The 17,098-nt window shown below is 36.3% G+C and overlaps 1 protein-coding gene across 2 annotated transcripts in view; it reads left to right on the top strand.

Annotated features, from left to right (window-relative positions):
* Positions 1–630: 630 nt before the first annotated feature.
* The window catches only part of UNC13C (unc-13 homolog C), a 238,892-nt gene continuing 222,424 nt past the window's right edge, over positions 631–17,098 (top strand). For both annotated transcript variants that reach the window (XM_076347732.1, XM_076347731.1), the window contains exons 1-6: positions 631–813; positions 2,147–2,176; positions 5,604–5,703; positions 9,291–9,408; positions 11,691–11,814; positions 15,771–15,894. In XM_076347732.1, coding sequence (XP_076203847.1) covers positions 792–813; positions 2,147–2,176; positions 5,604–5,703; positions 9,291–9,408; positions 11,691–11,814; positions 15,771–15,894 — 518 coding nt within the window. In that variant the 5' untranslated portion in view covers positions 631–791. The remainder of the gene's footprint in view (positions 814–2,146; positions 2,177–5,603; positions 5,704–9,290; positions 9,409–11,690; positions 11,815–15,770; positions 15,895–17,098) is intronic.

Here is a 17,098-nt window from a genome sequence, read left to right as displayed (position 1 = left end):
GAAATATATATACTGTTAACCACAATTAAAAATGAAAAAGATAAACGCCAGTATTAATCTGAACAAGTAGTCAGAAACACCACAGTTTTTGTAATGATTTCAGTGTTGTTGTAAAATATTTTAACATTGCATGAGAATATTTACTATCCAACAAAGTGTTGCAATAGAATTAGAAATTCATGAAGTATATTAAAATTTGGCTTGGCTTTTTGTGCAATATTTATTCACACTTTATTTTAGAAAATTAAGCCTACTTATGCTTAGCTATAGCTAATACAGTAAAATAAGAGTTCTGACTATGTGAATGTGTTAAAAAAAAAAAGAAAAAATTAAACCTTCTGTATTCCACTTCAGATGCTTTGCAAGTATTAAAATCAAAGTTTAAGAACTCCCAAAGTATGTTCTTAACAAACTCAGTGCAACTATATTTTATTATTGCTGGCAAAGATGGCATTCAGAAATGTGTTTAGACTAGAGGCAGCTGCATACAGCAGATAGAAGTTGAGGAAATGAGGGTGAGGAAACAGTTGTAATATTTCTCCTTTCCTCTTGCATCTCAGAGTGTGTATAGAGGGAGAAAGAATTTGTTGTTGGTCTTTCACTGCTCCATCAATTGGCTGGCTTTCCTCCATGAGAAACATGGGAGGAGCGTGCAGGAAAAGTGAAACACACTTGCACTGAGGAAACAGGAGGAAGAGAGTAATTTAGTCTTCAAGCCAAACTAATTTTTTCCTGTTTGTAAAAAAAGCTTAATTTCAGTTTATGTTCTTTTAAAATATTTTTCTACTGGAATGGAACTTCTCTCTGTAAAAGGTAGGTTTTTCTTATTGCGCAAGCTCCTTCACCAATGTGACAAATATTTAGTAGGTGGCTATAAAAAGCAACTTCATAGACTGCAGATGTGCATTGTTCGTGTAAGTCGATGGGAATATTTCTTGAAGTACTTCCTTCAAGGGAATTCAAGTAAGCCCAGCATGTAAATTCTGCACTCTTGCAGCAGTTGAACTGCTGCAGTGTTTGGACTCTGCTTGTGGCTCAGTGAGTTTGGCGTCTCCTCATTTGCGCTGAAAGTGAAAGCTTTCTCAGTGTGAGACATGATGGAATTATTCAGGCTGTCAGATAAACATTCTGCAAATGTGATGCAATTCCATAGAATACTTAGGGATTTTTAGGGATAGATGAAAGCAAGAATAAGGAAAAGGAAGGTAGGTGTGAAGTTAGGCAAGTAGGAAGGGAGTCGGAAAACAATGGTAAGCTTTTGGGAACCTTTGCAGTGTAAAGTTGTGAACTCAACTTTTGTTTTATTGGCAATTACTAGGTCCTAAGTATAGTAGTGAAGTATATGATATACATAAGTATATTAGAGCAGGTTTAATTTTTGTAGGACTGCAGTGATGTTTCATTCAAATTGAACTGAACTGTCTTACATGTATTGATATGGCAGGAAAATTTAAAGAATATTTACTTATATTGTTTAAAAGTCTAAATTCAATGAACTTAAGTAGTCAGACACTTGATACAAAATGATGACCAGGTTAGCTTTTCAAAATTATGATGACTATCTGAATCACAATCCTTTTAGCTTCAGGGCATTTTTCATTAATGGAAGTGATACCATAGCATGGAACTTAAGGCTGTTGAACAAAGTTGGGATTTGAAATGTTGACTTTTCTAATTGGTAAGGTGTTTACTGCAGTATGTCTTTTCTAACAGGCAGAGTAAATACAATGTAATAAAGGATTCTTTGTAAGGTGATAGAAGCTACTGTAGATTATACGAAGTCTGTGAGCCTTCTGTGACTATTATTGAGAAGAATTTCAAACTAGCATTATGAGGTGATGGATAGTATACTGCCCTCCTTGGTCACCTGGTCTCCATTCTGCCCTTTGTGTTGTATCAATGTATTTACTAAGTTTCTGTAAGCTGCAAAGACTTCCCACATGTTTTCTTTCCCAAAGAATTCCGCGTAATCATATTATCTTACCACAGTGGTGCTTACATTTTTTTTTAAGAGTACTTGTTTTCATTTTTGATTGAGGCTTTTTATACCACAGAAATCCCTTAGGGTTTTTTTTTTTTCCCATAAAATTTATTGGCAAACATTGTTAAGGTATTATCTGAATTAATCAATTTATTTTTTTAATAGTGAAAAAAGGAAGGTTGGATAAAGCAGCTGGTAAGTCTGATTTCCTTTTTAATTTCTGCTTTACTTTTTTTATTTCTTGTGCATGCATGTGTGTATCACACTAAAGAATCATTTAAGCCTGGGACTACTTGCATGCATTTCATCAACAGTTCAGTACAAAACAAATGAGGAAAGGATTAAAAAAAATATATATATATATATTTTAAAGATCAAATTAACAAACAAGATTGTGGCCTCAGACAATCTGTAATTTTCAGTTATTAATCTTTATTGTCTCTCAAACTATTGGTATTTAAAGGATATTTCCACTAAAAAGAATTTTTACATAATTTGATGACCTAAATGGGTCATCAGTCAAGAGAAACTATTTTTTACATAAAGAGAGTGCAGGATTTTAGCTTCACCAGGGCAGGGAGGAGATGGCGTCTGAATTTTCCCAGTGAGGAAATACAGATGAGAGATGCTGATGGACAGTTATAGAGACCAGGTATAGGCCCTAGGCAATAAACATGAGCAAAATCAAGCTGCCCAGGACTCTTAAGTCTGCTTCCAGGACCAAGATTTAGCCAGAGTGGAAAAGAAAGTCCAAACTCAGCCAGAGATTTCTCACAAGTAGGTAGACTGTAAATTTAAGGCCTTCAAGATCTTTGTAATTACTAGTTCTCAGGAGAAGCTGGTGTACAGCCTAATCAATGCTGCAAAAATTGCCAGTAGATGTCTGGCTAATACATTTAAGCAACCTCTGCAAATCATTTAAAGTTATCTGGATTAAAGAAAGGTAACCCGAACTAGCACAGGTTAAGCTGCTTTCCGGGAACATGATTCTTCTAACTCTCTGTGAAGTAGAGAGTTCACAGTAGGCTGTGAAGTATGCGTATGAAGTATAGACTGAAGAATCATCTTTCTTTCATTGAAAACCTAATGCAATCAGAAAAATGTTCTGCAGGCTTCAGCAAATCTTGTGTTTTGTTGGTACTCAAAAGAGGTGATAATTTACAAAAGATGATTATCAAACAGAATTACCTGATAAAAGTTAAGTAACTTTAATTTTCCTTTGAATGCTGTTGAAGACTTGTTAATGCCATAAGTAATGGCAATAAAGTTCGAATGGTGTATTCTCTGATAATTGGCCATGTTTTCGTGGGCAGAAAAATTACGTAGGTGGTGACTGAGAGCAGTATTGAGATACCTGCATGTTTCTCAAAACTCTGGCATTCTCCTGTGGTTAATTTACTACTTTGTGTAGGCTGCCATGAAGCTGCTGTGCTCTGTTTTGGGTTGAAACCTGAAGGTATGAGCAAGGGGATAGCCTGCCCTTTTTCTTTTCACAAAAAGTTGCACTAGATGGCTCCATTTTTGACAGCCAAAGGGTTGGGAGCTGCAATAATGGCTTTGTGGAAACAAAGCTTCTTATCATTAAGCAAAACTTACAGCTCCTTTCCACTGCCAGGGTATTGTAATACTATTCAGTCTTGACACTGTTATTCTTCAAGGAGGTTACATATTCGCAGTTATTTTCTTACTTGACATAACTCATGAAATCTGAAGAAGGTGAATTAGTGGTAAAGTACTGAACATTTAGATCCAGAGAAGATCCAAAGAAGTCAAGGAACTACTGGAGAAACAGCTATTTTAAAAGGCAGATGACAGGGTTCCAGGCAAGACAATGATAATACAGGCAATCTGAAATTGCTTTCATTTTTGTGCTAGAAAAGGAGCTGGGGAAAGATAGAAGGTGATTAGTTTTGATCACCTGGCATGATGCATAGGAACATGAAATTTTCAAATGGGAAAGAAGTTGTAGAGTTGAATATGAAGATAATAGAACAATGAAACAGACTACCACTAAAAATGTGTCTTAAAAAGTCTCTATCTTGTTGGTTACGGCTTCATTTAAAGGAGATAAGTTTTAATTTTGGGGGAGGTTGGTTGTTGTATTTTTGATTTAAATGTATAGATGTGGGTGCTCAAAATGGCTGGAGTTAAACATTGTAGGCTGCTATTTTTTAGCCAAGTGATTTAATGGAGGGTTCTCTTTGAAAGTTTCTCCAACCTTGAGTTGCAAGCCTCCAAACTACAAACAAATTTTGCAACTACAAAACATTTTGCAAATTTTATGTTTTGTTTGCCTCAGTTACACAGAATGAGCAATAGGATGGTATGTCAATCATGCATTGTTGACAACATTTCTCACAAATAAGTCACCAGACTTCTAAATCTATATTGACTTTGTCAAGTTTTTTCAGTGTAAGAACAAAGACATGTTTGAGAAGACTGGTGCACTGAATTACAGAAAATAAATAGATAACATTGATCACTGTTGATTTTTGTTTATTGAAAAAAATAGTTCCCATTATATAACATCCTTTAGTCCTTTCGTCAAACATTATAATCAGTCCTAATTGATAAGATCTACATATAGGATGTACAGAGCTAACTCTTCCTCACACTTTTTGTTAACTGCAGTGTAATTTGATACAGCCTATTCAACAGCCTATGTAGACAGTGACAGCTTCCCTCCAACTCAGACTGGTTGACCGACCAGTGCTAATGCAGCTCAAAAATTACTTCTGTTCTTGGCTACATCTCACATGTATATTTTGGCAGTAGTTCTGTTTTAAAAAAAAAAAAAAAAAAAAAAATTCTTAACCATATGTCAATGTCGACCCTCACGTAGGATGCTGGAGGCTAATGAAGGATGTGTTACGTGCATGCAAGCTGAGAAGCTTTTCTGAACAGCCACATTCGAGATGATATCATATGCCCTTTGCTGCCTTAGATTCCTGTGTGAGGCCCTAAAGGGTAGAGCTTTCCCTTAGTTCTTTTGCTTTTTTCTGTCAGTGATATTTTCAAGCACTTCGAAAACTTTAATTTTATTCTTTTTGCTGATGAGGTCCAATTTTAAGAATACTTATACTGTACATTTACAAAGACATTTACAAAAATGTTTGAGTTCATTTGGGACTGCATCTGAAACCCATTTTGCTGCTGCAGAACTAGATTCACACACAAAGACAAGACTGAATTACATGTTACGAGTCTGTGGCCTTGCCTTAATTGGACATAAAAGCCCATTAGCCAGTCACCAATATTATCATACCAATTGAAAGGCAAAGAAAATCCTAATTTGCAGAAAGGGAATGCGTACTGGTTTCATGCAAGATCTGTCAGGGAGACAGATAAATAATGTGAGAAGCCATGTCTGGAAGTTGATCCTTAAAATACTTGCTCGCTTTTAGGATTATGTTCTCTCCCACCTATAATGGGCAGGGATTTTCCTGTCATAATCCCATTAGAATTAGTAAGAATTTCCTTGTTCACATCCACGTATTTGAACCACACCTCTGAATGTTTTCTATGGAGTAAGAGTTAAACCCCTACTGCCATGGGGTTGAATGTTTACAGCTTCTAGGAAGAAATAAAGTGGGTTTTAATGTGCTGGTTATTTCTTTTTCAGACGCATTCAAAACCTATGTTGTTTTAAAAGTCCAAAATTTAAAAAGCACTACAATAGCCAGAAAAGGAAGTGAACCTTGCTGGGAACAGGACTTCATGTTGTAAGTAACAGGGAATTCTTATCAATTGGTTTTGTTGTATCTTTGCTGTATTTGGATAGTTTAGAGCAATTAATAATATCTGAGACCACGTACAGACCACAAAAGCAAGGAAAAAGTATCCAGCTCAGAGAAGAGGTGCCAGGTTAGTTCTAGGGAACAGAACAAAAGTTAATTTTGCAAGCCATATTGCAGATCAAGGCCAGCAGTCAACAAGGGGAAGAAAATATTTGTCTCCAATATCTTTAATTTCATGTAATGTTTTGGGAATACAGGAATGAAAAGAAAGAGAACTCAAACTGATCCTCATGCAACTTGATTTTTGTTTTGCTGAATTTCCTTTCGGTATGACTCATGTTTTATGCATTCATTTATCTACTTAACTGCCAATTTAGGTAGTTTGTTTATTATTGACCCATACTGTTTCTCACTTCTGTCTGCAGATCTTTGTCTGCTTCACTCAACTCTCCACCTCGTTATTCAGTCTTTGTTCTCCTCTTTTTCTCTAGAGCCTTATATACACCTCACTGGTCAGGAGGGTCCAAACACTTGTATTTTATTCCTGAGGTCTGGAGTTGGTTGAAATATTTTTACAGAATTAAACAGTTAATTGGCTTTAATTATTTTTATGAAAAATGTCCTTTTTTCAATGTTGTTTTTTTCTAAATCCAAGTATTTTAATATTTTGTCAGAAGAATGAGTTGTTTTAAATAATTTTTCCATACTTTCTAGTTATCAAAACTTATAAATATCTTTTGACAGGCTCTATGTATGCTGAAACTGACATTTTGATTGAAATAACCCCCCCAAATTTAATTTTATTCTCTATTAAAAGCAGCATTTCTAAAATCTCCATTTTTTTCTTCACAGATATTTCACATAAATTAATTTTATTTCACAGTGCTCTTAATCTCACTTAAGGGCTTCATCTTCATCACAAATTTTTCCTAAAGTTATTAATTGAATTTGGAATTTTTTTTTGGGTCATGCAACTGATTTCTTAGGCAACTAGCAGCCTACTAGCTTGCTTTAACTGAAGACTCTGAGTGACTGAAGGACCTGTTACATTAAGCCAACATATATACCTTCTTTACATGCCATTTTATGGATAGATGTAATGACATATCAAAGAAGTAATCAAAAATTCTGACTTCTGACCATATAAAATTAATCTTAATCTGGGGCTAATTCCTCCCCCACTCTCCAGTCATCAGGCTTCTCTAGCAGACTGTTCAGAGCCACAGCCTAAATTATCCAAACAGGAGGATCTCATCTGTCTTTGAAAATGCTAAGGAAAATTACTATCAATAGCTACCCTTTATAAATACCGTTCTTATACTGCAGCTTTGGCTTGTAGAAAAGATTGTCATGTTTCAGTGTAGAGGAATCATTGCTGTATGATAATACTGTGTTAACATGATTTTTTTGGCACTTTACTGATCCAGGCATAATAGTGCTATAAAACGTTGGACGTGGATTGGATGGCAGTGTAATAGTATATCAGGAAGTAGATCAATTAAATTTCAGCATTTGCCCTGTCTGTTACCTTTAGTGCAGGAGGCAATTAAAAAATATTTTAAAGTGGTTGTGTGTAACCTGTCCTCTAAATTTTCATGAGGAATGTGTTAAAATATTATTTAATACATTTGCTTTTCTGTTGTATAAATGCTTTTCTTTTAATCATATTGTATGTAAATGAGAGTGTTCCATGACATCAACGAGAATGAGCAATTTATTAGGATAATTTTCTTAGTTTGCAATTTAAATGTTACCACAGTATACTGAACCACTTTTCTAGCAAATATGTTATGAGGTTGCTGTAGCTCCATCTGCTGCCTACTCAACTATACAACACAGCAGACTTTTAAAAGGCATTATAAATAGGCATTTACAAATACATTTATGTAGATGTTGTAATGTCATGCTTTAGTTCATTTTCTTAAGGGCTCTCTCCATCTCTGCCTGTAAAAAAAAACCTGTTCCATCACATGCAGATATTACCAGCTTGCATTTTAAAAATTACATGTTGTTTAAACCTTCGATATGCAGTTTCACTGTTCAGTTATCAGTGCAACAGTTCCAAAGTTGGGGTCTGAAAATACCAGCAGATAAGAATTTACAATCTGTCTTCCATAACATATTTGTAAAGGGAGAAGCTGAACAAAACAAAAATTCACTATATCTATTCAATTGCATGAGTACAGGGGAAGATTAGACATTGAGGCAGCCAACACAAAGTTTTTTGAGAGCGATGTGATGGGTTCAGTACCCGTCTCAGGGGTGGCATCCTTTGCCCTTCTCAGATTTCACTTGTCCTTTTCCTGGTAACTTTAAGTACACAGTAATACACTGTGGTACACAACACAAATCAGTTGAAGATTAGTTTTAGTACTTAAAATTAATTCAGTCAAATGGAGATCACACACAATCAGTCAGAGCAGACACACCAATGCCTACTTTATTATATTGTTCATATTTTCAGAACTGGTCTGTAACTGCTTATAGTAATATATAAAGGAATGCCAGACATTCCATGAAGAAATAACTTCTCTCTTAATTTTAGTTCAATGTCATGGGTGAGTCATATGGCCTGGCAAAATTTTATTTTAAATTCTTGCAAAATAAGGTTGTGGTATGGTATTTTTTTGGTCAAAACCAGTTAGTAATAAAATGCATGCATCCTACAGGTAGAACTAAAACAGAGCCTGGATCTGCAACTCTTGAAGTTGAGAGCTGTCTTCCCATTGTATTTTTGTTGTGTAGTGCAACTTCTCAATTCTAATGAAGGGAAGAAGCTTCAAATGTCTTTTATACCTGGCCTCCTTTACAATGAAAACAAGAAACTGATTCAGTTTCCTGTAGGAAATGGTCTGGCACTTCCTTCTAGATTTTTGTGAGGGAAGATGGAATTTTTCCCATACCATTATAAATCATTCTTAGCTGATGGTCCATGTTGATTGACAGTGTGTGCCATCATAGCTGACATTGCCAACTCTTACTGTTTCATTGAAAATGTTCCTTTGAGTTTTATGTTTAAAAGACTGATCATTTTTGTGGATCCCAGTTTTACCTAAAAGAACTCACCTGACAAAAGGCTAGCTGTATTATACTACTCCTGCACCTAACAAGTTAGCTACAGTGGAACCTGCGAATGCAGGTTCTTCAGGGCTGTCCTGAGGAGACCAGTGTCCTGAGGAGGCAACTGAGGAATTCCATATGCAGAAGCTGCTCAGAAGAAGCTAAAGCTGAACTAAAGGCACTTCTTGGTCCTGGTTTCTTCTTGGGTTATATCCAATAGGGCCAAGTCTTGTAGCAAAATAAAGCTACTGACAGCTGGGACTTCTGTGCTACATTTTCAGCAGAATTGTCCTCATCAGTTTGTAAGAGCAATCCTGAGCAATAAGACTTGAGACTTGGCTTGTCCAGTCTAACCTTTTGTATCATGCCTTCTATCTTGCATTTTATGAGTATACTGAAAACAAAACACCTCTGTATCTGCTGTAAGTCACTAACTCAAGTTATTACGATAGATTACTGAGCAGTTGAGACTGCGTTTTCAGTTTAATGGTTTGTGTATTCATTGTTTTTAGTGAAATCTGTGCTGATGGAAGGGGCTTCATTATAGAGCTGTGGAAGAAAGGCTTGCTCTGGGATAGCATTTTAGGAGTTTTATGGATTCCCCTTGCAACTGTGGAACATGCAACAGATGTAAGTTGACTTTCTGTGGAAATATAAAACACTGAGTAAAATCCAATTAATTTCTCATTCTTAGCCTCCCCAAATACTGTAATGACATTTATGATTGATGTATATTTCTCTCTCCATTTGTTTCAGTCTGTAATATTGAGGCATAATGCACATATGACTCTCAAAGTGACAACTGATATGCATTAGCCATATACCCTGGAGAAATGGCTCACGTACTGTGTCAGGTATAATTCAGTAAGTGGGTTAGAGTTATCTGCACTCATGAATTATTAGGGAGGCAGGGACCGTTTGGTTTATGTGACTAGAGTGAGGGAATTTCAAATTGAGGTTCCTGGCCTGGGTCTTCATTGTGTGACCTTGGGTAAATCTCTTATTGAAATGGGCAAAATACTGTTGTTCTGTCTCTCAAGAGAATTGGCCATTTTCTCAAAGAGGAGAACAGAATTTTGCCCTGTGGTACTATGGAAGAAATTAACAGTACAATGAGTGCATAGAGAAGGATGAGTGGAGAAAACGGGTCAATCCCAAGAGTTATCATGTACCCAGCACAGTCATAGCCACCAGAATGAGCATGCTTGCTCTCAGTAGGCTAGAATATAAAGAAAAAAGGTTTCTGGGAGTGTGAAAATACTGAAGCAACCTGCAAGTGCTGCAAAATTGTCTGAAATTGGAAAAACTAAGAGGTACCTTATTCTAATACTCCACAATTCTCCCATTCATTAATATGCTTTCCTACGCATAGTCCATGCAGTCTATTTTTAAAAAAGTATTAGAGAAGATTAAATTAATCTTTGCAAATAAAATGAAGTTTGCCTTCTTTAAATTTTCTAAAAAATAAAAAAGGCAATTGATGATGAGGTAAAGGGGAGAGAATCAGAAAACTTCTTCCTACAGCACCTCCCATCAGTCTCTATAGCCATTTCTTTATAGGAACTGTCGTGGTTTAACCTCAGTCAGCAACTGAGCACCACACAGCCGCTCGCTCACTTCCCACCCCCCCCACTCCCCTCCCCGCCCCTCGGTGGGATGGGGGAGAGAATTGGAAGAGCACAAGTGAGAAAACTCATGGGTTGAGATAAAAACAGTTTAATAATTGAAATAATAATAATATACAAAGCAAGTGATGCACAGTGCAGTTGCTCACCACCCGCCGACCGATGCCCAGCCAGTCCCCGAGCAGCGGCCCCCCCCAACCAGCTTTCCCCAGTTTATGTACTGAGCATGACGTCCCATGGTATGGAATGTCCCTTTGGCCACAGTTTGGCTGTGCCCCCTCCCAGCTTCTTGTGCACCTCCAGCTTCCTCAGTCGGTAGAGCATGGGAAGCTGAAAAGTCCTTGACTAGTGTAAGCACTGCTCAGCAACAACTAAAACATCGGTGTGTTATCAACATTGTTCTCACCCTAAATCCAAAACACAGCACTGTACCAGCTACTAGGAAGGAAATTAACTCTATCCCTGCCAAAACCAGGACAGAACTAATAAATATTCATCTATTGAACTGACATTTCAATGATTCTACTCGGAATGGAAGCAGGGGAAGAAAGTAATTCCTGCTTAAATTAGAAGTTGCTCTGTATCACAGCTGCCAAGCACTATTTCAGGCCCCAAAGCAAGTTGGTTTGCTCTGCTACCCTAGCTACTGTTGAGTTAAAACTTGCTGACACAGAGGTTGTGGCTTAACAGTAAATGCTGAAATTTTAAACAAATAAAGATGCAAGAGTAGAGATTGTTTCTTAATTTCTTCAGACCCTCTAAGCCTTCATTTATAATTAGGCCACTGTGGAACTTTCCTAGTTATTTACCCTGCTCCTCTTAACCCTGCAGCTCTGCTCTGGGCTATATAACTCAGAAATAACCTAAAAGGGAGTGTTACTTCGCAAGCTCTTTTCTGGCTTGGTTATTAGCATATATTGATTGCTTCAGCCTTGCTGGAATGTACATGTTTGGCACCAGTTCAAAGGGGAAGTGGAAAATCTCAGTCCATAAGAGTAATTTTCAATATTCATATTTCTTGTGTTTTAATCATCTGACCATCTTAATGTGTATTTGTCTACATAGTAGAGCAAATATTTTATGGTTTCAAATTCCATGCCTGTGAAAAAACTTCATGAAGTCCTAACTACTACTAAACATAAACAAAAGTTGGAAGAATCTAGGATAGATCCTAAGCCTGCTGGTGTCATAAAGAAACTTCTATTGACTTAGGGGAACCTCCATTCAGGAAGAACTGGATAATGCTATAAATCCTACCCAGGTAACTGTCAGAACGTTTTTTCCTAGGAAGGTCCAGGTTCCTGGTGGACATTGCATTCTGAAGTAATAAAAAACGGGAGTGAGATTCAAGGCACAAAAACACCAACTTCACATGAGATCTTACTGGATGTCTACTTTGCATTACCATTTGGTGAGTTATGGATTGAGGTCTCGCTCTAGCTTTCCAACCATTCTATTCCACTTTAACTTCCTGAAATACGGTGGAAAATAGTAATTTTTGTATAGAATCTTAAATGCTTATTCATCACTGGAGCATTTGTATAATTCATATTGGTAAATAATAGAATCACTGAGAGCCACTTCCCATGAGGAGCTGGATTAATTATTTCACTGGTTAATGTTCATCCACATGTGGATCGTAGAGCTAAAGAAAGAAGTACTTCCTTAAGGCTCAATCTGCTAGAGCCTGTGTGTTATAGCTCTGTATCACGTCAGCTTTGACCAGCTTTTAGTAAAATCTAGGGCTTCACAGCATTTTTATCTTATTAGCAAAGGTTGTCTGCCTTTATGAATAGTGGATATGAAGATGGAAGCTGCATATATGTGTACAAAACTAGTGTATATGAAGGTGGAAATGGAAACTGAACATTAAATAATGCATCACCTCACATTATTTCCAGATATAATACAAAGAGATTGACTTTATCGAGATTATCAGTCCATCTATATGACATGGTCCAATATGCCAAATAAGTTCACAAAGATAAATTAGCTTAATATTAGCTTAATAAACAGTCTAATGAACTATGGCTAAAAAGAATAATCCTAAAATGTATACAAGAATAAAAGTAAAAAACGTGAAGACGTGAATGAGAAACATTATTTATCTTTTGAAAGGGAGGAATAGAAGTCATACCAAAAATATGCTTTTCAGCTGTTCAGTGTTCTTTTTGAAATGCATTGTCTGAAACGGAACTTGGCAATACAGCTAATGCTGATTAGGGCAGACTAGTTGTTTCTGGGTGTAGTCTACATGACTACACTCCTGTTAATACATGTGGTAGAATGTCTACCTTTTCACAGGGTAACCGTGGACTGTTGTGGAATCTTATGAGTCACAACAGGGCCTACATCCTTTTGTTTGTGGGGTTTTTTGTTTGGTGTTTTTTTTTTTTTTTTTTTACAAAAATTACTCGTTATTTACTACTTCTTAGCCAATAAAACATTTTAAAAGATAGCCTAAGCCCTAGTGACATCCTGGTTTTTGTTTGTATTTTGTTTGTTTGGTATTTTTTCCCCAGCAGCCACAAGCAATTTGCAGTTGTCTGAGTAAAAATTCAGATGGAAGAACTTTTTTCTTGCTATTCACATGTGCCTCCATCTAGATTATTCTCACTTATGAGATAATTTTATTTCCTTTAAGCATGATGGAAAGTGTACCTATGTCGAATGGGCTGAGTCCTTAAGTATAAAAAGAGAATAGTAGTACAAAGAAGGAGCGGTTTATAAAGATGACAGAAAAGGACAACAGTTTGTGCAGTAGCAGTGGAATACCCATTATGAAAGGACAAAAATTGGTACAAATTGTATTTATTCTATGTGCGATAAATTCTTCTTGAAACCTCCTTTGAATCAGCAGAATGTTTAAAGTGTGTCCTTACATAGTTTTCATATCTAGAAACCTGGTGCAAGTCTGTTGTAAACACACAATTAGAGTTTCTATAAGCTGTAAATTCAGGTTGTTACTGATCTCAGGCTGCTGCTGGAGGGAGTGTCAGTTTGCAGGTTGATGCCTGTATTCTGTTTCCAAATAAATATATTTGAAAGAGTGTTTTAAAGACAGTCCCTGGGACTGTAGTCGTGGAGCGCTGTGGAAATCCTGTAGAGGTCACTCTGACACTATAGTTTTCTGTTCGGAGGGAGGAATTCAAAAGCATTACCACATGTTTATCTTTACCCTCTGCCTGGAGTTTGACTAAGGCATTACATTTTGATTGCTTATTCTGTTGAACAATTCTCAGCTCAGCTGTGACAAGCTGAGAATTTATCCTTGACTATTGGAATCAGTACAGCCTCTTTGTTATGACAAATGACCTTGGAAAGGTAGAAGACTGCAGTTATTTTTCACATTTCCTGAAAGATGTCCATTTGAGAATGCCAGATACTTGGCAGAAATATAAGAGCCTTCCATGCTGCTTTAACAATATGGCTTCATTTGGGCTTGAAGCACTGCATGTAGTAACAGGGAAATGTGTTCATATCATCAGTTAATTCATGAGTGCTTTCTTCTAGAAGTATCATCTAACGTTAGTTGTGGTACCAACAAAGTTGTCATTTCACCATTGCTATCTCCATTAAGCTCCATGAGCTCCATTAAAAGGCCGCTAAGTAAAATGAGGTTCTCATATATTTAAAATTCTGCAAGCAAATTCACCGTAATAAAATACGGACTCTAGATGAATACTACAGCTGAATTGCAAACATTTTTAATGTTTCTAAGAGTCAAGTTTTTTAAAGGATAGTCAGGTTTTGTTATGAAATACAGTAATTTTGCTTCAAATTTATTAGGTCATTCTTGTAAGAGAAGACAAGAAAATTCAAAGGACATCACTTATTTTTTCTTAAATCCAGCCTGAGAGACATATATCATGTTCCTTAACATTCAGTTATACCTTACATAGAAAGTGTAAGCTAAAGAAATGGAAGATTATTTTACTTAAGTGGAATGTATTTGGTAATAGCTATAATTTTGAAAGTAATTTGTGTGACTTGGGAACTAAGATCTCATTTTGCCAAGTAGCCTACTGAAAGTCAACAGGACTTTAACCTGGTGAGTAATTTTGGAAAATGCCATGGAGGTATTCACCTCTGAGGCTTGGTTGAAATTCAACTCACTATCACTTTTTGCCATATACATTGATTAGCAAATAAGGATATGAAGTTAACAAGAATGAAGTAACAATGATTAGATTAATCCCTGTTTCTGCATTAGTCACCATGCTATTTCACTGATACACCAAGGGATTAGCAAATGAGAAAATGAATTGTTCTGATACAGTTTTGATCAGCCTAAAACAAGGTCCTGAAAAATCATAGCAGAGTGATTGGGAAAACTCATACACCAGAGTATAAAATTCTAAGAACAGAGCACCTTAGTGTAATAATTCACATATACTTACAACCTAAAAGTTGGCATTAACTTATGCAGTAGGAAAACCACAAGATCCTGTTGTTTTCCAAAGTGTTATCTTTATCTTCTCTTTGTTTCTCAACGGTGTTGCTTTTATTTTGAGCAAAAGATACAACATAAATTTTACTTTTTTGGCAGCTAACCAGGTGTGAGTAAACAGTGTGAGAGGAAATAAATCAAAACATAGTTCCTAATATTTAACCAAAACATCAGAAATGGAAGAAAAGAGATGGGTACACAAATTCTTCTAACCAGTATGGAAGAAAATTTCCTCACACTCAGGGCCAGATCATGAACCCTTTCCTCTCACTAAAGCCAATAGGATGATTTATAGAGTAAAATGTTCTGCAGGAAATCAGTTTGTACCTGCAATTGCAGATGACACTTGCCAGGTTTCTCCAAAGAGATAAGAACTTGAAAAAAAAGGTCAGTTCTAGGCCAATAGCATGTGGAATTACAGTAAAACCTGATTCCTTACTTAAAATACAAAAAAACCCAACAACAAAACCAAAAATCACCCAAAGAAAAAACCGAAACCAAAACAACCCCCCCACACATCTTGGAATGCTGTGCATGGACACGTAAGAAATACATGGCCAGTTAAGAGCTGAAGTTGGACTGGAAAATTAAGAGATCCATTTTCTTCCCAATTCAGCAATAGCTCATTTTTTGATTGTAAAATGAACTGTTTCCAAGTTTGTGTAACAAAAAGGTAGCTGGTTTAGGCCTCTTGAAGTTTTCAGAGCAACAATCAGAAGGTGATCTTGGAACTCTATTTCTGCTGTTCTTGTAAAAGTAATTTAATTCTAATAAGGTTTTGTGATTGACTTGATTAATTCCCTATTACAATGAATTTAATGAATTAATTTCATTAATTTAATGTGTACTTCCTCTTTTAGAAGTTCCTTCTGTAAAATGGACTGAAAGATTTCTAGCAGCTTTTTCTTTCTCTGCAGATGCCCACAAAGATTTAGATTGCAGAGGCTGGCACAGAGAGACACCTCTCCAAGGTGTAAGACATTCACATGATAGTCTGTTATCCATGGAAAGTGGTCTCAGCATACAAGAAAGCAAACTAAGGTATTTTAATTTGTCATATCACACATGTTCATAACATTTATTGATTTTTTTTTTAATTTTTTTAAAATTTCTGAATGACATTGTGATACATATACAATTACTTTAAGCAAGAATGTGACTGGAAGTTTTATAAACATGTAAAACCATAAGACATATGTTTCCATTATTGTGGTGGTACAGAGCATGATAAATCTTCTTATTCTATTGAAAGAAAAAACATGAAGAATACTGTAGCCTGCCAAACCAGTTTGCAAATATGTGTGCCTTCTCAATGAATCATTGGTGGTCAGAAAAGAGGATTTTAGCCTACAAAAAATGTAGATATTAAAGGCAACCAGAAATATCTTTGGCAAATTCCTACAAAACAAGAATATAATCTATTAATAATGCAAAAGGGGTAAATAACATTCTAGAATCTTTTGCAGCAGGTTGTTATGTATAGGCTTCAGAAGTGCATGTGTTGGTTGATTGGCTTTCATTTGAAGTGATGTTTTAAAGGATAATATTTTAAAGACAATGCAGGTATTTATTAGCTTTTCTATGTTCATTAATGGCAGATACATGGTAAAGTAAGCTTCTTTCAAATAAAAGGAACATCTCACCAGAACTGAAAGTCACTTTCTCCATCCATCCTTGCCTCTAATCCTTCCTACTCCTTCATCTCCAGCCCCCTGTTGTAGCTGTGGGGCTGCTCTCATCTCTTTTCCATCTCTTCTGGAACTGTACTTTGTTGAAACAGGCTGTCTTGAACCCTGTGTTGAATTGAGAAACAAGAAGCCCCACTCTTTGGCTTAGTTTTCTGCGTGTTTAGTTAATTGAATAGGTTCAGGGATGAATGGAGGACACTGAAAGAAAGAAGCAGTGCTCCTCCCACTGTCAGCTGATCACTGCTTTCCCTGTGTTGTCTGCCTCCCTGGGTCATCATAAGAGTTTTTCTCGCCATTCAATGAACCAGACTTGGAACTGATCTGGAATAAAAACTGAAACATTTTGCTAGGCTATCTCAGCTTTGTGGTCCATTTGAGCAGATGCTCAAATATTTTGTGTCAGGTTAAAGGAAGAGCAGAAATGAGCAGGGGCAGTTCTAGCTTATTCCAGTTTAAAGTGTTAGTGGATCAACAGTCTAAATAATGAGACATACTGAAGCATGGAACAGGTAAAGTTTTTGACAGAGGTCCGAACAACAGAACTCCATCTTGCAACA

This window comes from Aptenodytes patagonicus, chromosome 10 (genome assembly GCF_965638725.1).
Source record: "Aptenodytes patagonicus chromosome 10, bAptPat1.pri.cur, whole genome shotgun sequence".
NCBI classification, from domain to species: Eukaryota; Metazoa; Chordata; class Aves; order Sphenisciformes; family Spheniscidae; genus Aptenodytes; species Aptenodytes patagonicus.
The sequence above is the reverse complement of the archived record's forward strand: the minus strand, read 5'-3'. Positions and strand labels throughout refer to the sequence as shown.